The sequence below is a fragment of the Varanus komodoensis genome, unplaced genomic scaffold (genome assembly GCF_004798865.1).
Source record: "Varanus komodoensis strain SLA01 unplaced genomic scaffold, ASM479886v1 scaffold59_1, whole genome shotgun sequence".
Lineage (NCBI taxonomy): Eukaryota > Metazoa > Chordata > Lepidosauria > Squamata > Varanidae > Varanus > Varanus komodoensis.
Window position 1 is genome coordinate 1,860,645 of NW_025336221.1, and position 23,952 is coordinate 1,884,596.

The 23,952-nt window shown below is 38.5% G+C and overlaps 1 protein-coding gene across 12 annotated transcripts in view; it reads left to right on the top strand.

The window, feature by feature from the left end:
* The window catches only part of CEP112 (centrosomal protein 112), a 289,816-nt gene that overhangs the window by 221,800 nt on the left and 44,064 nt on the right, over positions 1 to 23,952 (top strand). For 10 of the 12 annotated variants that reach the window (XM_044449448.1, XM_044449445.1, XM_044449444.1 and 7 more), the window contains one exon: positions 5,313 to 5,462. In XM_044449448.1, coding sequence (XP_044305383.1) covers positions 5,313 to 5,462 — 150 coding nt within the window. Of the gene's footprint in view, positions 1 to 5,312; positions 5,463 to 8,166; positions 8,188 to 23,952 lie in introns of those variants that run through there. The other 2 variants (XM_044449451.1, XR_006416568.1) reach the window with 2 other exon arrangements.

The window sequence follows — 23,952 nt, forward strand, 5'->3', positions numbered from 1 at the left end:
AAGGACAGTGTGATATTGGCAGCTTTCTTTTCAATTCCTTTCCTAATTATGGCTAATTGGAATTTGTTTTTCAAAGCAGCTACACACTGAGTTGGCATTTTCTTCCAGCTGTCCACCAAAATCTAGATCTCATCAAGTTATATGCAAAGTTTTTGTCCCACTGTGCATCACTTTACACTTGCTTACATTACCACATCGATGCCCATCTTCCCTGTTTGGAGGGCTCTTCACTGTCCCTTTTTGTATTAATTGCCTTAAAGAAGTTGATGACATCAGCAAACTTGGCCATCTTTCTGCTTATTCCTAACTCCAAGTAATTTATGAATAAGTAAAAAAGCATTAGTGCAAGAACAGATCCCTCTGTGACCCCATTGTTTACACCCTTCCATTGGGAGAATTGACTGTTTATTCTAATTTTCAGCTTTTTGTTCTTCAATCAGTTACTGTTCCAGAAGAGGGCATTTCCTCTAATTCCATGACTGCTAAGTTTATTCAGGAACTTTGGTGAAGGATTTGTCAAAAGTCTTTGGAGGGCTAAGTAAACAATATGTCAGATAACCAATCCACCCACATGCTTATTGAAACTCTCATGTTTTCCCAGATGATTTTCTACTTTATAATTTATAATTTTATATCTAATAATTTTTTCAACCAGTTATCCCAGAACATATGTTTAACTAACCAGCCTGTCATTTCCCAGATTCTCAGTGGATTCCTTTTAAAAATGCTGTAATGTTGGCAATTCTTCAGTCCTCTGGTAGGCAGGCTGACCTGAGAGACGTGTTACATATTTTTGTTAGAAGAGCAGTAATTTCATATTTGAGTTTTTGAAGAACCCTATGAGAGCTATTATTTGGGCCTGATGATACATTGGCTTTCAGTTTGTCAGTTAAGTTGAGAACTTTGTATTTTTCACCACTGCAAACCTCAGTTTCTCAGACCCCCTTTTTTGAAAACATCAGTTGAAGCACAAATATCCATCTGTCAGGTTAAGTGAAGCCAAGTCAGAAAGGTTATTCAGCTTCTCTGCAATCTCTTCATCCTTCTTTTGTACTATAGCTCCATTCTCATCCAGTGCTCCAAATGCCTCCCTAGCTGGGTTCCTGCTTGTGATATATTTGTAGAATTCTTAGTTGTTGGTCTTGACGTGCTGTTCTCAATGAGTCTTCTATTGAGAGGAGAAATAATTTTTATAGAAACAGATGCTCATCTGTTGTTGTTGTTCTTGTTCTTGTTGCTGCTGCTGTTGCATTTCTATCCCACTCCCAAAACCCACAGGGTTCTCTGGGCAGTGTACATAATAGGTGGTTAATAAGAACATATAAAACAATAGCATATAAATAGCATTTGAACAATAAGGTATACAATAAAATACTTATCCCTTCCCTCCACAAAAAGCCTGATACCTGAACTGCACCGATTGCGAGTCCGTTTATATAGGCAGGGCTGCTGCCACCAGCGTTGATGTTTTTTGGCCCTGTCACAGGTCAGTCTAGCTGGGCAAGCAGGCAGTAGCTTTCTTGGTGCATCAGAGAGAGGGAAAGTGGCTCTCTCCCCTTTTATAGTTCTTAATGGCAAGTTTATTTAATGGCAGTTATAGACAACTCCCCCTCCCAAAAAGATGGACAGCAGTATAGCGCCCTTAATTTATTGAGCAGTCCAGCTTATTTTCTACTTACATTCCTTTTGTTCATATTTCTGCCTTTTTTGTTCTTTCCATTTGGATAAGAAGTCCATTTTCTGAAGGAAGTCTTCTTCAACACTTTTATTGACACTGCCTGATAATTATTCTGGTGACTTCTTGTACTTGGTGCTTCCTTTCATAACTTGTGATGGTCACTCTAGCTGTTGTTTTGAATAACCGTCAAACATTTTGAAGAGATTTATCCATCTGGACTCTCTTTTTCAACTTCATTTTTACTAGATCCTGTATCTTAGGAAAGCTTATTCATTTGAAGTTGAATATGACTGTATTGAAATTCCTCAGCAGTTTTCCACTTAGGGCACAAGAAAAAAGGCCTACAGTTCCAAACATGCCCCCAAAAGACCTATGACTCTCAATATTTCATGAGTTATTTTGTTCTGTTTAAGCATGTATAATATTGCACCTTTAAATATATATTTAATCTGATAGCACGATGGCCAGTGCTTCTAATTGGATTGACAATGTGCACATCTCATGCTAGGACCTGAATGGCACTGCTCAGGATTAAATGCATGAAAATTGCTCCTCTTATTGGTTCCATGACCTGCTGCCCAATGTCACAGTCATTTAGGGCATTGAGACATTTAACCATTTTGTTGTGACTAGAACATGCATTTAGCGAGTCAGTGTGGGGGTTATTCCAACTCTTCCTCATTTGCATGCTTCCCGGATACCATTTTCTATCTCCAAATCAATCTAAGTGTTCTGGTGTCAGGGGCAATACCATGTCTCTAAAACTATATTACTTTTTGGTGCTTGGTATTGTCCCCCACAGCACTTTTGTGAAGGAGCCTGCTCTTTTTAGATTTTCTAATCTGATTAACACTATGCCCTCTTTGACATACAGGGCAATGCCTCCCACATTGCACCCTTCCCTGTCCTTCCTGTAGGGTTTATTTCCATAGATGACCTTACCTTTATGGTTCTCTCCATTATGCCCACTTTTTCTAAGTTATACTTTATAACCTGCCATTCCAAATTTCCCACCCTGGCTCAAAGGCATCTAGCATGATCACAGACAAATCTACACACAGTTTTGCTGTGCTCCTTTGGCTTCTTTGGTTAATTATCATTTTTGCCACAACGTCTATCCCCTTGTTACCGCCATTTAACCAATTGAAAATCTTTGCATCTTCCTCTCATTGGGATGCTTCAACCAGAACTACATGCCTTCTAGCTTCTTTCAGTCTTCCCCAAAGTTTCAGTTTAAAAGTTGCTTAAGTCCCAGCAGTCTGGTTCCATCTTGGTTCAGATGAAGCCTCTGAGGCAGGCCTGGCTTGTTCCAAAATGTTCTGAAGTGCTTAACAAATCTCCTCCTCCCTATACCACCACCTCATTCACACACTGAATTTCTTCTGACTGTCTGGACTGTATATTTTAATGAAACTCATTTTTCTGGTCCAAGATTTTGGCCTTCTACCTAGCAACCAAAATTTGGCTTCCAGGACCTCATAGCTACATTTCTCCATGTCATTTGTACCAAGATCAACTTCTGCCTGCAAAGCAATCTAGACAGCAGGTGATACTTACAACCAGTCAGGTAATTGAACATGTGGTCTACATGCCCTTTACAAACCCAGTTATGTATGTGTTTGATGAGCAAATCTCCCACCACCACAAGCCTGGTGCCCCCCAAAGGCATGGCCTTAGCACAAGAGGTTATTTGTTTACATTTTGAGGAACTGGTCGCTTCTAAGGGATCACTTCTCTCTTCTTCAGAAGAGCAGCTGTCACTCAGGGGTTGGGACTATGTTACTAGGTTGCCAAAGGTCTTAACCTCTTTCCCGCTCTCAGCTTCCCCATGTTAGAAACTTTGGCTTCAAGGGTACAAACTTGTTCCCTCGGTGTCAGGAGCTAATTACACTGAACACACACCCATGATGATGGTTCAGCTGGCAAGCAGTGATACATGAAGCACTGGATAGTCCCCAAACGGCTGCTGTTTACCTGTGAATCTTTTTATTGATTCTATTGTTATTTGTTTATTTACTAGAAGAAAGTAGGGAAAAATCTGCCACCCAGGCCTCCTCACCCTGTTGCTAACTTTGTACCTGTGCTAAACAATTTCCTTTTACCTTGACTTTGGAAACTGTTAGCACAAGGCCTTGCACTCAGTGAGCTGAATTGGATAATCTAAAGCTATTTGAGCTTATGCATCAATATATTTCTCCATGGACTGTTTTGCAAGGACTGGACATGCTTTTTCAATGCATCCAGCCTTCCTAAGCTGCATAGCATGTCTCCTCTGCTCTTCTAGTTCTGTATCTGTCAACACTGCTGATTTAATGAATATTGTGTGGGCATGTAGGTATTTGCATATGTGCATGGCCAGAATCTTGTGCCTAACATGAGTGAAGTCACTTATTTAGGGCAAAAATGCAGTTATACCTCTATGTATTCAGCTTTATGAGCTATTTAAAGAAAATATTTCCAGATATACCTCCTTATTAAATAAGGTTTCACAACAAATGTGTTCAGCTCTATGAGTTCTTTTCAAGCAAACGTTTCCCAGATATGTCACTTTATTAAGTAAGGTTTTACAATAAGTGCTTTATAAGGAACAAGTGTTTCCTCTGAATTATACTTGTTCCTGCAAACCTAGCTGAAATATTTATGTTAAGTAACCTTAACATATCTGATACATTCTCTGCCTGGTTAGGTCTCCATAACATGATACAAAAAAAAAGTCTCTTGTAAAAGAGTGACTAAATATCATTACTTAAATAGCATGTTTACTCAGACTCAGTTCCAGGGAGCTTAGTGGGACATACTCATAAGTGAATTTGCTAATACATGTAGCCTTAGGTAGTAGAGAAGATATTCACACTGACCCACACTACATTTGTAAGACTCTTGTTCAAAGCTTCACAGATTCAAGTACCACCCATTTTATTCATAAGGCACTAATATCTATGCCAAATGAGTTTATATTCAAATAATTCTAAGCACTATATAAGATATTTAGCAAGATCAAAACCAATCCCCACATTGCACACCTCCAATTCTTTGCACTCAGGTCTGTCCTGAGAAGCACGCACTGCAAAAGTTGCACAAACACCCTTGCAAATGCTTAAGCATGTTAATGTTTGTGATTCTTCAGATTCCCAGCCATGGTATTCTGTCTAAACCCAAAATATCAAGTTTTGTTATCAGTGGGGACTTCTAAAAATATTTATATTCAAATTGTCATTTTTGGTTAGTTCAGAAAGTTCTGAACTTCTGTTCCATATCCCAGTAACAGTGCAAAGCTGCTGCAACTGACTGATTTTAAAAATCATTTCAGTGAAATGGAAAATTGTAATCCCACATTTCCCATGTTTTCACATAACAAATGCGCTTTGTTCGGGTGAGTAAATTATTGCAGAATTTTATAGTGGAAAATTCTCCTATAAATGTTTTATGTTCAGCAGTTTTATGCTATTTCAGTCTTACTATATTGCTTTTCTCTGTTAGAATTTTCTGCTCGCTAGAGTGTAATATGTTAATTTAAACTATTTAGTTTTCACAGCTGAGTTTGCCAACTCACATTTGCATGTCAAGCATCAATACATGCAGAATATATGCTTCTTACTGTAGTAGTAGTTTTAGCATGCTGTTTTCTTTTTAGATCATAGCTGAACTTAAGACAACCATTTCCTCTCTGACAGAGGAAAGCAACCAGCAGCAGCTTGCCACAGAAAGACGACTGCAGGATGTTTTACAAAAGTTTGAAGATGAGAAGCAGCAGCTGATAAGAGATAATGACAGAGCAATCAAGGTAATCTGGGGCTTTGAGTCAATGATGCTACCAGCTGCTTGAGTGTAATTAAAAGTTTTGAAAGTATTGACTGTGGCCACATAAATGCATGTTGCATCCATGTTCTTATAGCACTCAGAAGTTCTCCTTACCTAGAAATTTAGTGTAAAAACATTGATATTGCTAGTGAATTTTTAGCCCCATTCTGAAAAGCATTCAACCTGATTCTGTCTTGGAAAAGGAACACTCAAAATGTTAGTGGAAGTAGCTCCATAGTTCATGTGCCTTACATGCATATCTGAGCATGTGGTTTATTTCCAGGTTGACACATTCATATAAAGGTAGGCTAGAAACTGTTGTCCATCCAGTTGCAGTCTCCTACAATTGAGAATGTGTGTCTCTTAGTAGACATTACAAGTATGAATAGTGTCGTTCTTAAACATTGCCCATAACTGTACCATTCTTCCTTAGTTACATGTTTTGGAAAGATTATAAAACCATTTCTTTGTCATTTTAAACAATTTAATGGTGCTGGTCATGCCAGTATGAGATTGTGGTTTTAGCTTTATAAATGTGTATTCAGTGGATTTCATTTGGTGAGGTTATATGTTAGAAGTTTGTATTTAATTTTCTGACATGTCTAGTCTCTGGAATTGATTTGATAAACATTTGTATAAAGAGTGTTGGAATTGTTTTAAATGCCTCTTTTAAAGAGTTATAATATCCTTCTATGATATAATACGAAAACAAACTGGCCTTGTTAAACCTCTGGGCTCTGTCTTTGGGGCTCTTGTTTATGGCCTTGGGAATTTGATCCTTCTCTTCCCCATTGACTGACCCCCATGTCACCTCTCTCCATTCAGTGTGACTTCAAGTGCATTTGTGCATACTCCTTCTGATGCATTTTTCAGATGTGCTGAATTATTTGTTATTGTGATTCAGTGAATTGTTTCAGTGCAGCAGGAGTTGTTCATTAAGTATTTCTCTTAACTGATACATGTTATAGATTCATTCCCAATTCCAATTCTAACTCAAGACATGTAGATACCAATGTGCCTGTTAACATGGGAGGAGTAGACCACAAAATGTGATGTAAATTGTACAAGTAAAATTTGTAACAAAATGGATCAAATTGATCTTCTGTGTAGATGTGCCATAACTTTCAGGAGATGTGCTCGATGATGTCTTAAAATTAATTTCTTAAATTCTTTGCTGAGTAGGGATGTCCTACTTTTCTTGTATTACTCATATCATTACTTTTACTGTTTATATTGCTTTCATTTTCTAATTGAAAAACAGGAAATATTTCAATGAGTATAAGGTGACTTAACAAGATTTTAGTGGCTTCTGAAGATCATGCTTAGATGAGGAGCAATACATTTTCTTCCTGAGTCTTCATTTGGTGTGAAATAGTTTCGTAAAGCATTTTCCTCCAGGCAAATAGAATGAATGAAAGGTTAATCTCTGAGGAGCTGCCCTTGCAAACTTCACAATCTTGAGTTTTCAAAGGAGGAGAAGCATCAGACTATATTACTGTACATGATTTGTACCAGACAAAATGGTATAGAATAAGTTGACCCTCTTACCAACACTCATAATTGAAAAGGACAAAACAAACCTATTATCCCACCCAAAGTCCTAAAATAACGGAGAAATTATGCATCTCTCCATTTGCTCCATAATAGCAGAAATAAACTATTCTGCCCATGTTTATTTGTTCAATGCAAGGGATGCTTGGTACTGGGATGCCTTTAGTTCCTAAGTCTGCATCTAATTTATTTTTTCCTGCTTCTTTGTCTTGTAGAAAATATTTATACGTTGCGTCATATGTAAAGTAGGGTTGCTTGTCATACAGAATTCAAAGGGACCGATGTTTCAAGCTCCTAGTAGAAGGAGAACAGAACAGAACCCATCACCCCTTATTGCACTCCATTTCCCACCCCTACTGACCAGGTACCACTGGAATGCCAAGATGATTCATTGGAATACCTCCTAACATATATAGAACAGGCTCTCTTTTTCTTAACCTGGAAGAAAACTTCCTAACTAGTTTTAAAGTATTCACCCAAAATATCCAAGTGTCTGTCTTGACTATTGCAATGTAACTCTTTTTTAAAAAGCCATCTTGAAAAATCAGCCAAACAACTTCTCAGTACTGTTGCATATTCCTCCAATGATACAATGATACTTCACAGGAGCACCAAATAATACTTTCACCAGTTTATTCTTTTGCTACTTCACGAAATTATTTTTGCACAGGATGTGCTGTATCTGTGAATAATTTTAGTGGGTTCTGTCTGTGGAACTTCAAATCAAAAGAACAGTCAATTTTAGAGTATGCTGGCCAAGAACTCTCTTCCTCCCATGAGGATGCTAGATACACTGGACATGAAACAAAGTGCTGTTGATTACAGTAACCAGCATTAAGGCAGTAGCCATGACAATGAGCGCAAGTAGTTCTTACGGGACAGGCCAAGCATGGGGCATGAACGTTTCCTTGTCAGAAGGATTCCATGTGGCTGTTTCAGAGGCTCCTCCTGCCTTCTTACCTAAAATTGCAAAGCAAACACGCATTTTAAAAAGTACATCCTGCCTTGCTTGTTTTGTTTTGATAAACACATGATTCACACAAGCATTTATTGAATGGCCAAAGATCCTTTCCTCCTTTATGTTTTCTCCTGAGTATTTTGTTCTGGAAATGCATTACTTTGGATATGTTTTATAGGGTTGAAGAGCCTTAGCTTGCCAGGCTCAGTCTGCTTGGTATCCTAGCAACTCGATTTACAGGTAAGCAACATTTCCATTTTCCTGGACATATGCTCTCTGTGTTCCTAAACTGCATCTAAGCAACATCTTTCTATTTATTTTGTTGCATTTTGAAAATGAACAATGTGCCATTCTTTTCATTTTCCAATTGGCTGTATTATAAAAAGCTATCTAAAATGTATGAGCTGTTGGCTAAATGTAACCATTTTAGATTTAAGAATTTAATTTATGGTAATTACTGACTATAATTTCATACTTTTTTTGAAAGTGAGAAGTCCAAAATGCCACTGGAAAATAATTGCCCCATGTTTTGTCCAATTTAAAAAGATTGTCCAAGAGAAAGATATATCTGAAGAAAATAATCTTGTGTTGTCCAGGAGGTGTTTGCAACAATTGTTTATGTGTATGTGCTTGTTGGTATATTTATATCCCACCTTTTTTCCTTCAAAGATCTCAAGACAGCTTTTATCATTTTCCTCCTCTTCTCAATTTTTAATTTATTTTTATTGCAGCAGACAAACTACACTACAAAAAAAGAAAGAAAAATGCAATATTTCAACAATAATTAAGGAGAGAAATCCATAATACTATATAACAGAACACACTCTTGTGATTCACTTTTGATAAAGCCAGCAAAATATCCATATATTTATCATTTTGTAAGTTATGTTTGAAGGTCACCCATTCAAAAATCAAAAGTTTTATTAAATCTTTCACCCACTGTTTTATTGCAGGTCACCATTAATCTTTCCAGTGTTATACTATTAGTCTTTTAGCTGTCAAGAGGCCAAAAAATTCATTTTCATTAACATGGTATAAAGTTCCAAGAGATGGATAGGTAATTCAAAAGAACATTTGTGTCTTTAGATATTCAATATCTCGATTTTATCCTCACGAGAATACTGCAAGGTAGCTTAGGATGAAAGTCAGTGACAGGCCCAAAATCATCCAAGAAACCTCATGGTCAAGTAGAGACTAGAATCCAGATTTCCTGAGTTCCAGTTCAAAAGTCTTAACCACTGCATCACACTGGCTCTCTTGCTTGAGTGGTTTGCTCAATGAACAAAACATTCAAGTGAGGTAGAATGTGCTGATTTTTTAAAAATACTTTTCTCTCATACTGTTGTACTAAGCTAAACTTGCAATTGCTGAGATATAAAATAATAAATAGGAACAAACTTCAAGTTGTAGGATGTTGAAGAAGAATATTTTGTGCATCAAAATACAGAAATGTAGCTGCAGAATGGGCTGGTCCAGCATTTTCTTTATGCAAGAGAAAATCCACTAACAGCTCACAGATTATAAAATTCCATGTTGTCTGATACTGTCTTTACCGGGACTATTGCACTTCTCCGGTATCAGGACATAGTAAGTCGCTAGTCTTATTCTAACTTTTGGGGAATCCATTGCTATATTTTCACTGGTAGGAGTCACTAGACGTATTGTTTGTCAAAGCTGAGCTATCTCTCCCGAGATTGCCAAAAAATTCTTTGGTGGCACTGCATCTTATTCCTAATACACATGTGTGTAAACACACACACACACAACTCCCCAGAGAGCTTCAGCTACTGGACAGTATAGGAATGTAATAAATAAAACAGATGCATACTGTTTCACAGTCTACTGTTACACATACTGCCATATTTTGTTTTGAATTTTTGATTTCTGAAATTGTAGGATCATCTTGATGTTTAAATAGTACAGGACAACTATAGTAAATATGTAACAGCTTCTTTGTGGCTTCTGTAGATTATTCATTTGGGTTCTGTGCCTGCGCAGGGCTCCACTGGAGCATTCTAGAGTTGACATCTTGAGAGGGGAAGACCGCACCCTCCCATCTATGCCATTTCCACAAGTCTCTCTTTGACTACACCAGCAGCACTGTAAAAATTGTTTTGATACAACAAAAGTGACTGTTCAAGTTCAGCTTTTATTATAAGTGTGATGCAGTGGTTAAGAGTACGGGACTGGAACTCAGGAGATCTCAGTTCTAGACCCTACTTAGCCATGGAACTCAGTGAATGACTTTAGGCCACTCTCAAACACTTAGCCTAACTTACCTCACAAAGTTGTTGTCATGAGGATAAGATTGAGAGGAGGAGCATATACAGCCCACCTTGAATTCCTTGAAATGAAAAAGGTGGGATAAAAATATAACAAACAAACATGAATAGATTATATTAATCCAAAGCAGATTTTGTGTTGTCTACATCAGTGGAACTAGGAAAAAGACCTAATACTATCCTGGCATTTTGGCTGAAACACAGAACAAAGAAATGAACAAAATCCTGGAATTGTATTCCATGGATCAAAAAGCATAATGTATATACAACCACAAAAGAAATACAGAGTTTCAAGATCTGAATTAGATAAGGATGGGAGTTTTGTAAAACCCAAGGACTGGAGATTACAGATAGGATGAAGTCCATAACCAGGTCATCAACCGTGTGGTATCTGTTTGCTAGATCCTCAGTAATATGGATGCACCCATGCAGAGTAACTGTTCAGAGTAAGGATGGTTAACCTCTGCTGGGGATGGCAGAGAGTGGCTGCCCAATCCTTGATCAGTTATAATCTTTGTTGGAGCTCTGGGGCAGGTTGGGAAGCAAACTGAGCATCTTGGGGATCATACAATGGCTCAGAAACCTACCTAGACATAGAGCTGTGACCTCAGAAGGGCAAGTTGGAGATCTGACTCCTTGCACTTGGTATAGAAGGAACTATGCTGACCGCTTTCCAAAGCTGGAAAAGCAATCTGGATGAGGCAAAGGAAGCAGTTTTCCCGAGCTTCCTTCTGCCACTTCTTCACCCTTTCCAAAGCACCCTCACCAGGCAGATTAAATATCCCATCTAGGGAAAAACACCCAAGATGAAGGACAAGGAGGTGAAGAACACTTCTGTTTTAACTCCCATCCTGCTGGCTCCAGCCTGTCAGGGCACCTGAAACTCAGAATGTTCTGAGTTTGGGGACTTCAAAGTGCTGAGGGTGTAATCAGTACGACTGTGTCCTTAAGACTGATTTCACACTTTTAGCCCATTCTGCTTTCTAGGTAACCTTAAGCTTCTTAGAATAAGTAATTTTCTTTTCCCTCATTTAAGACTTTGATTCCTCCCATTCAATAGCATATGATGAAGTTGTTCTTTCATTAATCTCAAAAATATTAATTACGTTCAGAGGTAATTTGTATTTTAAAATTTAAAATGCATTTTTAAAATTATAATTATTAAGCAATGAAATGTTCACGTGCCAAGTGCCACACACGTGCTCTGATGGGATTCCCAGGCATGCACAGGAAATGGCCTGTTTTGGTGGGACTTGTATCTCAGGCTCTGAGGATGATGTGGAGTTGGCTGAACCAGACAAGGCTCAGAGCTCACATTCTGATAATGGAATTTTTTTAATGTATTGTATAGATTTTAATGTAATTGTATAGTTATTTATTTGTATTAAAAGCTGCCCCGAGGCTTTTGCGAATGGGGTGGCATACAAGTGTTTCAAATAAATAAAATAAATAAACTGTAAAGGTTGTAAAGGGTTGGTTTCAGATGAAATTAATAGTGAGATCCTAAGCATCAAAAATCATAGAGGTCTAAGGTCTTTTGAGGAGAATACCAGGCTGAAATGCTTTACAAAATAAGGCATTAAGAATCCAGAATCTCACCTCTTCCAAACATAAAGTATCAACAAAATAGTCTGTCCAATGTACTGTGTAGGTCTTCCAATTGTTAGCCTTTGTTCTGCTTCCAGAGACTTTTTGGAATTCTGCCTCCTTCCTTTCCTCTTCTGGAACAGCACTGACTCAGAGGCTCTTCCAGCAGTGTAGGTGGAAATACAATATGAGCAAACTTTTATATTCACAGCAAAAGGTCATGGGAGCATGTGCCTTTTTCAAAGCAAAAGTCTTAAGACTACAACATTTATTACTGTGTAGTAAAGATATTAACACCTAGTTTTCACAGTTTGACTGAATAATCTAAAGCATATAGGCTATGGTTATCCACACAGATTCTCAAACCAAGTATTGAAGTGCGAAATCAGGCATTTGCAAGAAAGGAAGGCACACAAGTTGAAACTTGTGAAAACTCTTGAAGGGTGTTTGGAGGAGTGTGGAGCTGTCACTGCCCAATAGCAGGTCAAAGCCTATATTCATCTGTGAAGGTGTTTGGCAAACATACTGCCACTGCTAATTAAATGACTGGCAAATGGGTCTAGGGTTGAAATAAAAAAATATTTTAGGGCTAGAGTAGATCTCGAATATTCCTATGGTGACATTTACTTCTAGAAAAGAAGACTGGGGGGGAGCTTTTTCACACAATACATAAGCAATTTGTGGAATTTATCATCTCAAGATGGGGTGACATCCATTGCTTGGATGGCTTTAAAGGCACATCCATGAGAATAGATGGATCCACAACTATCGACCATGATGGCTAATTGCCACTTTCCTGTTTAAAGTCAGTATGGCATTGCTGGAGCATGTGGGGAGGCAGCATGGGAGGGACTATTGCTCTCATTTCCTGTTCATGTATATCTTGCTGACTGTTGCAGAAAGCAGGATACTGGACTTCATGGACCTTTGATCCAGCTGGGCTCATAGAAGTCCTTTTGCTCTTCAGGAATTGTAAACACTTTTACTATGCTGATATTCAGGGAAAATAGCATGCCTCCCTCTGCCATGTTTATCTTCATTATTAGGGTCAAACTAGATTTGTGAGCCATTTCCCTCTGATGTTACACTGTGAATAGGTGATATGACCCAGTGGAACAAAGTGCCTTGTACCAGTTTCAGCTGGTTTGCCAGCTTCAGCTATTCCCTGGCATGGATAGTTTGGCCACAGTAATCCATGCTGCAGTAACCATCCATTTAGATTATTGGCATAGGGATGCCTTTGAAGATGATTCATAAGCAGCAGCTAGTGCAGAAGTCAGAATTTTAACTGGTACAAGCGGGCAGAATCACATTGCACCAATTATAAGATAGCTGCATTAGCTACCTATTCATTTCCAAGCCAGATTCAGGGGGCTGGTGCTTGCCTTTTAAGCCCTAGACAGCTTGGCTTCCAAATTCCTAAAAGAGCACCATGTTTTAAGAATCTGCAGCTAAGGCTCCTGCCTAAAACTTTGCCAGGAAAAGTAAACTACACGGCAACAAAAGAAGGAACCTTTTTTGTGGTGGCCACCTGACTGTGGAATATCCTCATAGAGAGATGAATAGGAATAGATACTACATTTTTTTCATTTGCCCAAGCCTTTTAAATGGTGGTCTGCTAATGCCTCTATTGCTTTTAACTGTTTTGAATGGTGGTGTACTTGACTGTTTTGTTTTTATGATATTTTGTTTTAGTGTGGTGAGTTTGGCCATGCTGTCTGTCTAGCAGCCTGGTTTACATAATAATGAACGTTTTAAGGGAGAAATATTTTAATAATTAAATAGCTTTTTGAGGTAATGGTCACCCGCTCTCATTATTTTACATTCTATATGTTACACTGTTGTTGTTAGTTGCAAAGTCGTGTCCGACTCATTGTGACCCCATGGACAACATTCCTCCAGGCGTTTCTGTCCTCCACTATCCCCCGGAGTCCATTAAGCTCACGCCAACTGCTTCAGTGACTCCATCCAGCCACCTCATCCTCTGCCGTCCCCTTCTTCTTTTGCCATCAATTGTTCCCAGCATTAGGCTCTTCTCCAGTGAGTCCTTCCTTCTCATTAGGTGACCAAAGTATTTGAGTTTCATCTTCAGTATCTGTTACACTGTACCTTATACTATGCTGTACCATAAAGTTTCTCCCCAGCTGTTAGAAGCTGGGTTCCCTCCTTTTTCCTCTCAAATAACAGGCAGTTCTTTGGCAAAAAGCAGTATATTTCCAATGTACTGCTAGAAATCTCTGAACATATGCAGAGGGTTTGCTGAACCCAACCTAGAAACTATTTCTGTTAACTGTCCTTTTCAGTAACTGTGGTTCTGCTCTGCTGGAGAAGGACTAGTCTCCAAGATCTACACAATCCCTTCTATCCAGATGATGGAGTTAGGGACTGTACCAGCTCCTCTCCCAAGTCCCCTCCCAGCACTTCCACCCCCTGTCAGTTCCTGGGGTCTGCCTGAATTCCTGGAGTCGGCAGCCTTGAGATAAGCTCTCTCTCCTCCACCATCTCTGTGTCCGCAGACCTCATTTCCCAGGCCTCAAAGTCCTCACCCAAAGAGTCAGTGCCACCCTGGCCCTGGAAAGCACACCAAGAATAACTGTCTCTTTCATTCCCTATACTAACTTCTTTCTATCAATATCTAACCAGTTGACATACGCAGCTATGAAATACTTCATTGCCAGACTCATTTTTCATTAAGTTCTTGAGGCCGGTTCCCACAAATGTTCATTTTATAGCATCTTGCTGTGATCTGACATGAAAAAATACAATTAGCTTCCCAAAAAGCAAGCCTTAAGTTTTACAATCAAAACTTTTTTTAAAAAACATCCTGCAGTTTAGTATCATTCTTGCATTGTTTTATATGTTATACAAAAATTCCCTCTGTATGTAAAACCAGGAAGAGAAAGAAGTATCTTGCTTGAATTATGGAAAGCCCTTGGATGGTATGAATGCCCTAGAATTGCTTGCTCTGAGCTGTTCATATTCATTCTTTTTAATCCAGTTTAGCAAAATAGATTTATGTTCTTCCCACCACCAGTACCATTGCACTTGTCTGAAGAAAACTGTGTGCTTAGTTGAGAGATCACTGTTACATGAAGATGCTTGATTCTTCCCAGCCTTTTTATAACACTCTTCTATCTGCTGTGTTTTAAGAACAAATACCTATGAACTAGCCACAGCTCCTAAATGGATTTTCGCCACTGATTAATGCTATGGTGTTCTCATCTAGATCATTGCCCAGACCAGCCTCATCAGGTCCCTACTTCTGCTCTAATGTTCATCTCAGTTCTTATGGATATGTTCTCACGTTAATTCTTTGTGTGTTAGGAATGCACTATATGCCAGAAAGCTTCAGGTACTGAAGCTACATACTACAAATGTAGTATGTGTCCACATATTTAAAACGCAGATTTAAAAGAGTGATACAAGAGCAAGTTTTATTTTACACTTTTTAGAAAACAGAAGAGAAACCAATTAAACTAGTACCACTAAAAATACTGCCAAATATTTAATACCTCCTGCCCATTTTACATGCTGGGAGTAGCTCTATATTCTGTTTTGGGAGATGCTAGAAAACATTTCCTCTAGTCTTAGCAAAAATGTAGGTCTGTCCTTATAGAACTATATTTAGGTTTTTTCGGTTTTTCTTTCTAAAGTTAATATAATTCATGTCTTTTCAATTCCTCTGAGTAAAAACAGCAATTACTGGAGTCTATGTAATAATTTAAACCATATCAGCAGGTTCTAATTGTCTGCATACCTGGTAACACCCTTCACCACTACTCTCTACCAAGCCACTGTGCTGAACTCACATCTGATATTATGTGTTTCCTCAGCCTCCCCTGGAAGGCCACATAGTAATTGACCAATTGGTGAAAAGTCTAGAAAGCAGAAAAGAATGCAGGGAAACGAAAGGTGATTGATGTTTCGAGATTATAGTGTGGTTTGAGTTGTCAATGTAAATGCACTATATTTTGTGGAAGTGTTGCCTTCCATTTCTTCCTACACCCTTTTTATGCCTTTCTGACTGCTTTCTGCCCAGTCTTCATGAATGGTTTACAATAATCCTAATTTGCAGCTTGTGCTTGGCATGCACATGAGCTTGGCGCTGCCAGCTCATTTTTACTAGAGATCTGAAACTTCATTGCTCTGTACAGGTACATTTTTACCTTCTGCTTCTTAAATTAGTGTTAGCCTCTAACTCTGCTGAACGAGAAGTCCCTTATGTTTTTGAAGTCAAACTTGAAATACAAATGGTAGAGAGTATGTTAAACCATTACATCCTTTGTTTCATCGCAGCTGTGTAATAAGGTAGAATTTCTTGGTGGTATGAAATGATTTTGAAAGGGCTGAAATTCCCTACTATCCTCTGCGATTCTAATGAAAGAAGATTGGTATGTAGCTGCACAAATGAAAAACTGGTGGTACTTTAGAACTTGATCTGTTTTCTGTTATTTTTAATGGTTTTACATTTTAAAAAATGTCATCTATACCTCAGAAATATTTGAAATGATATATAAAAATGTAAGAGAAAATTAAAAGAGCCTGTCTTACCAAAAATGTGCTAAGCAAGCTTGACAATAACTTTTTTTTTAGAAATGATCAAGCACTGTTCAAATACTCTGACCTTCACAATGCGTTCTACTGGCATAGGAACATTTTAGTCAGAAAGGGATGGAACTAAGCACCACTAGCTCCAGAGTGTTTTCAGGAACTCAACAAGATGGATTGTCAACTTGCATGTGCACTATACTTATGAAGTAATCAGTATATCTAAGGTTAAGTACATAATAACTGACAAAGGTGTTTATAACAAGTATTCTCTGCAACCTCTGTTACCTAAGAATAAGGTTATTAAGTAGGTTAGGGTTAGAGTTTAAATGATTATCACAGTGAAATTTCTTATATTCGCTGTTTGGCTTTAAGACAATTCTAGCTTCTTTCTTAAAGTTCTTCTCCATGTTCTTTCCTCTGTCTCTTCCCTAATTCCAGTTATAATCTTAAGTATACTTACTAGCAGAGGTGAAATTCAAAGTGGGCCCAACCCACTCAATTATTAGTATTTTGGGTTCTCAACATTTACCGTCTCACTTGTGTTAACAGAAAACATTAGAAATATTTAGATAACATTTCTGTAGTGTACACCATCTGTGAAATGGCAGCTGGCTGAGGTGGGAGCGGGAGGCACTGCATTGCAGCAGCTCCACTTCTGTCTGGAAGGCTATCTCCAGATGGTGGTGCTTGAGGGATATTGTTCGATCCCATGGATTCTCCAGCATGCAGTTCTTCAGGGGTCTGTTCTGTCTCCCATGCTATTTCACATCTACATCAGGGGTCTCAAACTCGCGGCCCGCGGGCCAATTGCTGGGCCAGGCGGGGCACGGGGGAGGGGCCCTGCAGCCTTCAAAGCGCCGGCAGCGCCCAGGCCGGCCTCCGGGAGCGACGCGGGATGAGCGGCCCACCACCCCCGCGGTGGTGGAATGCTTGATGCGGCCCAACCTCACCCAGACTCTACTTCCAGCGGCCCCCAGGTAAGTTGAGTTTGAGACCCCTGATCTACATGAAACTGCTGAGTGGGGTCATCCAGAGTTTTGGAGTGCACTGCCATCAGTATGTTGATGACACACAGCTTTGTTTCTCCTCTTTATTGTTAGCCAGTGAGACTGTGGACGTGCTACAGCAATGTCTAGCTACAATAATGGACTGGATGAGGTCTAACAAACTGAAACTCAGTCTAGGCGAGACTGAGTTGTTTTTGGGTGATTCCTTTAATTGGATGGGGGGGGTCAACCTGTGCTAGACAGGGTCACACTCCCCCTGAAGGAGCAGGTGTGTCACTCCTTGATCCATCTTTGTCACTTGAGGCTCAGGTGGCCTTGGTGGCTTGGAGTGCCTTGTACCAGCTCTTGCTAATGGCCCAGCTGCATCTCTACCTGGACAGGGATAGCCTGGCTTCAGTAATCTATGCTCCGGTAATCTCTAGATTAGATTACTGCAATAAACCTGTTTGTGGGGCTGCCCTTGAAGATGGTTCAGAAGCTGTTCCTGGTGCAGAATGTGGCAGCCAGATTATTAACTGGGACTCAGAGGTCCAAGCATCTCACAACTGATCTACCCAGACACTATGCTCTACCTTTGGGGCCTTCTTCTGGGTGTCAACCCCTAAAGAGGCTTGGAGGGTGGCAGCCAGGGGCAGGACTTTTTCTTTGGTGGTCTCCCATCTTTGGAACAACCTCCTTGCTGTGGCTTGCCTGGCACTGAATTTGCTATCTTTTCAGTGCCAGAATAAGACAGCCCTTTTTGTGGAGGCATATAAAGACCTCCCTGGTCATTCTGGGGCCTGATACAATTAGCCAGGTGCCTTTGTTTTACACTTTGCCAAGGTCTTTCTAAATTGTCTTTTAATGTTCTTCTGTGTTACTTTAAATTATTTTTTAATTCTTGGTGTTTTATCTGTTCTATTTTATTGTTCTTATATCCTGTTGTGAACTGCCCAGAGAGCTTCAGCTATGGGTGGTATAGAAATGAAATGAACCAATCTAGATTTTGGTAGATTAATGGGAGTGACTTCCTATCATATCTGGGACCTTTCTTTTCTGTTTTGTTTTAAATTGAGCATCCCATCTGTTAGCAATAGTTTTCACTGATACCAGTTGCACAGTGAAAAATAAATCAACACAGGAAAAATAAAAACTGGGGAGAAACTATAGAATAATACAGTATAGCACTGTAGAATTTAAAAAAAAATGAAAAATGAGAAGATCTTTGGCATAGAAAGGTTATAACTATGGGTGCCACACAAGCCTCCTTAAGGCAAATATTCCATAAATGGGGTACCACAACTGAAAAAGCCTTCTCACTGGTTGGCATCCACCTAATTTTAGAGGGGTAGCCTGAGGAGCAACTGTGAAAATGATCTTAATACACAGGCAGATGCATGCAGGAGAAGATAGTCTCTCGGGTACCCAACTGTATAGGCCTTTAAAGATAGTCACCAGCACTTTCAATTTTACCCGAAATTTAGATATGCAGGTGTTTTGACACTTAGGCTTAGTTTCCCAAGGCTGTCCCTGTAGTGAGCTAGTCTCTTCCCCCTCAACCTTTTGTATTGTAGTAGCTGCTACATTAACAATATATTTGAAATTAGACAGTCCAAGTTCATCTAGTTCAGCATTACACATAATAATCTACTTCCATATATTTGGAAAATTCAGGCATCCTTTAAAACATCCTAACCTAGCTGAGGGAAAATCAACAACATTCCTGTATGATTAGAAGGTGGCAGATGGTCAAGGAACCAGTTTCCCAGATGGGGGAGGTCTTAAATGAGAATTAAGAAAATAAAAACTTTGGCTAATACCTTTAGCTTGGGGAAAAATATTAAACCAGCCTCTATACTAGAATAATAACTCTTACAGGCCAATTCCTTTACATGAAATCATTTTTCTGTATTACTTGAAATCTGCTCTGAAATAGCTTCCTGCTTATGCCTTGAAAGAGTCACAAAAGTAGTCATTAGGTCCACTCCAGTAGGCTCTCGATACTCCAAACGTCCCACATAAAAATCTGAGACCTATTTGAAATGCTCATCCTACTTTTTGAACAATATGGCAACCCACTATTTCTAGGTGGCTTTAAAAGGGTTAGGGTTTGGGGTGGCCAGAAGAATCACATGTCACTTACAAACAATCTAAACTCAACTAAATATGCTGTAGAGTTATATAATTCACGGCAGATTCTTCTCCCTCAGATTGCTGAACACCTTTTTTCCCTATGATTTCCTAATATGAAAGCTTCATTTCAATCAAATACTCAAAATAAAACTTCCCATTCTAAATTCACCCCCTTTATTGAGGGGTTGCTTTTGCGATTAGACTAGTTTCTTTTAAACTCTTTGATTAAAGAGTTTTATGTGATTTGACTATCCTGCATTGTGAGGCACCAACACATTGTGCTTAGAAAGCATCATATTTAAAAGATTTTAGATTCTTTTCTCATTGTTGAGCACATGCTGAATCTTTAAGCCATGTTAATTCAAGCCAGCTCTTGTTCAGTTCAAAAAGCAACGGAGTTGTGTAAGGTAATTCAGTTGATTTAACATTACTTTGACTAGCATAAAGACATAATTTAGTTTCTTTCTTTTTCTGTGAATGAAATTGACAGAATATTATTTTCCTTAATATCACTGTTTCTTATGCTATGGGAAAAATGCCCTTATTGATTTTATAATACCAAAGGACAAATTCGATTAGGTAGAAATCTTCCATGCTGAACACGTTGTAGGAAACTTTAAACAAATCTTGGCCTTTGCCATTCTCATGACTTGCATGTGTTGGATGTTAACCAAGGCTCCCTCCTCCTGAAATTATGTATAGATCTGTAGATATTATAGAAATATCCAAAACCTTACAGGTTCACAGAAACAATGAATGTTTACAGGGTGTGTTTTACCTGTTTTTAAATGGTAGATATGGAGAATAAAGAGGTAACATTCTAAAGTGTTAGTGAAAAGTACCAAGAGCCTTTTGGAGGGAGCTGGATATGATATAAGTTGCCCATTGAACAAGCTTTATCACAAGGCAGGTATGTGAGAAGACATAGGGAGTGCAGAGAAGGAAGCCATATTCATATTATTTTACATTTGTTTTAATTGCATTCATTTTGTATTTGTTTTCCTGTTGGTTTCAGTGGAGGTGATACTGTCTTCTGCTGACTGTAACTGATTAAATTTATAGACTGTGCCAAATTCATACAAATCAGACAAATGAAGATAAAAACACAAATCGGTGCACCCATATTCATTTTTCACATTCATTTTATTTTAAATTTATTTTACATTACCATGAAAAGCAAGACAGTTGTTTCTTTTTATTATTTTTTTCAATGAATGTACCATCCTACTTAGAATCCTTGGAAATGACACCATAGAGTTCTATAGGTATGCATTAACATAGGAGAAATCTTGCATAAATAACAAAGGGTGCAATCTAATTTGGCTTCCTGGAACCCTCCAAACTTGGAAGATCATGGGCATCTTATCCAGGGCAGGAGCAGCATAGAGATGAAGGTCTCCTCCATGCTTTTGCTGCTGTGCCAGAGCAGATGGCCAGTTTTGACTATCTAGGAGGAGTCTGAAGTACCACCATGAAACATCATATTTTGGTGGTGCCTGTCTCCACCCCCCTGAAATGCCCCCAAAACCCTTTCTCCAAGGTCATTCTTGTGTGGGGGTGGCAGGATTGCTCTGCCAACTTACTCATTCTTCATTAAGGTAAATATTTATTAATATTCTCACTCTGATACCTCTGATATCCTGTCCATCCATATGCAATTCTAGATGCTCTCAACATAGAGTATCAGACTGCAGTGTCAGAGGGTTGAGTTCAGATTTGCACTCAGCCATTAAACTCACTAAATATATTTAGGCCAATTGCACACTCTCAGCCAAATGAGCTCTCTCACAGGATTGCTGTAAGAATAAAATAAGTAGGAAAGGATGATGTAAGTTTCTTTGAGCTCACTAGGAGGAGGACAGTGCATCAGTATAATAATTAGCACACAGTAATAGTCCCTTTATTGCTATTTTACCTTATCTTTTGTCAAGGGCTTTGCTAACAGCCTACAATTTTAAACTGGAGTTTGCACTGTAAGCAACACAGTTTTTCCATTACCAAAAGCATGCCACTTGTGCCTGTGCCCTTGTTGTTCGGAAAAATCAGCCAACTTCCTTTTCTGCTGCATTAACTGAGGTGTATTTTACAGTGGTTCGTGGAAGTGGGCCAAAGGGCTTATAGGACGCTTTTCTTCATTCAGTCCCTTGGGTTGCATTGGGACACAGGGAATGTGGGTGCTGCAGCAGTATTCAGGGGCAGAGTTTAAGTTTTTGTCATCAGCTGTGGCATGGACCCACCTGAGCGATTCTGAAGCCTGTTAACTGCATGTCACAATTCTGGAAAAACCAAAAGACTGGTAGTGTTTTAACTGAGAATAAAAACTATTCTATGCATGCTTTGAGATGAAGATAAACTCTGTGATTCAAGCTTTAATAATGAAAGGCAAGGTAAGAAACTTCAAATAGTTGTGTGATAGTAGCTTTTGACAGTTCATTGGCTAAATCTTAGACAGAATCTTTGTAAATTCTCTAAATATAAGTAGTTTAAATTAGAAGTTTTGAATTTTTTCTTTGTAAGTCTGTGCTAAAGTTGTTCTGGTAACATTCAAGTTATAGTTACTGAAAAATATGAAATGTTTTCTAGTTTCCTCAAGCCTGACTGTAGGGAAAATGTAGAAAGTATCTTCTAGTTGTTTTTTTTTCTTTTTGTCTAGATGGTTATATTATATGCAGTGATTTCTTATCTCTGAATTCAGTTGAAAAAGCCTTTCAGTACTAGGACTGTGGAGTCAGAGTTGGAAGCATTTCTTGGATAACTGGAGTTCGAGTCAGTAAAAATGTGCCAGCTCCAACTCCTAATACATTTAAACTTGGGACCAGGATACCTGAAGGAGCACCTCTTCCCTTACGTGCCCTCATGCCCCTTAAGATCTGTGGGAGAGGCTTTGCTCTGGGAGCCCTCTTTAAAGGAGAGAGAAAGAACCCAGAGCAGGGCCTTCTCTGCGGTGGCACCCAGATTATGGAATGCACTCCCTGGAGAGATGTGCCTGGGGCCAAGTTTGTATTCCTTTCAGCAGCAGGAAGGTTCATAAAACCTTTTTATGTAATTGCTATTTTAAAATTAATATTTTATCATTAACAGTCACTTTTTTGTTTTTTGTTTTTGTTTTTATATAATTTTATGGAATTAGTTATTGTTTTATTGTTTCTAATTGTACGTGCTGGAGCCATCCCGAGGTGCTGAGGCATGTGGTGACGGCATATAAAAGTTTTAAATAAATAAATAAACTGTGATATAAATAATATGTTAAAATTCATTTCACAGATGATGATTTGATTATTTTAATTTCATATATTAGTGAAAGCAGTCTGCCATTAAAAAAATTCACAATGACAAAAGAGGAGTCAACAAAGTTGGCTGCTTTTGAACACTTTACAATAACAACAGATGGGAAATACATGTGTCAATGCATTATAGAAGTTGATGATGTATAGCAAAAATTAGTAGCATCCCTATAGTCTTTAGACCCAAACTTTGACAGGTTAGAGTTCTAAAAGTAGCCTGATGATTCATGTTGAAAGTGATGAAATCACTTGTAGATTGAGTACTTTCAATCAATACAGGAAATAAATAATTAGTATATTTATTTCTTATATTGATATATAAATAAAGGATTCAGAATCGAAGGTACTATAAATTGAGGAGTCAGGCTCAGAGTTGAAGATGTTATGTACCAACTCCACAGCCCTGTTCAATACTAAGGCCAATTGCTGATTTGGAACTTTCTGACTTTTGACAATTCTATTAAATACAAAAAAGGACTAATTTTTTTTGGGGGGGAGGTGTTTTGGATTTTTAAAATACAATAACAACTACTTCATTATTTTCATGTTAGGAAAATATACTATTGCAAATATATTGTGAATCTTGCACCTCTCCCTCCAACCACCTTCTTTGTACTAAAAATAAGTTAGAGGTAATGCTACAGATTTCTGGTTGCTTTAGAATGGTAAACACTACACTTTCTTGAATGTGTACCCAGGAGTACTCCATGGAGCATCAACTCTCCATCTCTAAAATAGAAACGTTAATTGAGCAATCTCACAGGATTGTTGGAAGCGTGGATGAAATAAGGATTGCAAAGCATTTTGTAAACAGATGTTCAACCACTGATTTGCAGTTTAAACTGCACTCTTGACAGAAAAGTAATCTGTCTTCATCTAAAACATTTTTTTCTACAGTCCCTTCCTTTTCCCAGCCTATTTTTTTCTTTAGTAGAAAATAATTTCATCCCATAATTTAGAAATTAGCTTATGGTAGAATTGATCTAGTAGGAATGTTAACCAGATATCCTTTGACACTCAAAGAGACGTCAATGGCAACAAAAGCTTGTAGAAAGCATTGAAGCAGAAGGGGAGACTGATGGGAAAGCCTGCTACTCAGTCTACTAAGACATAACACAGCTTTGCCATTTAGATTTCTGAA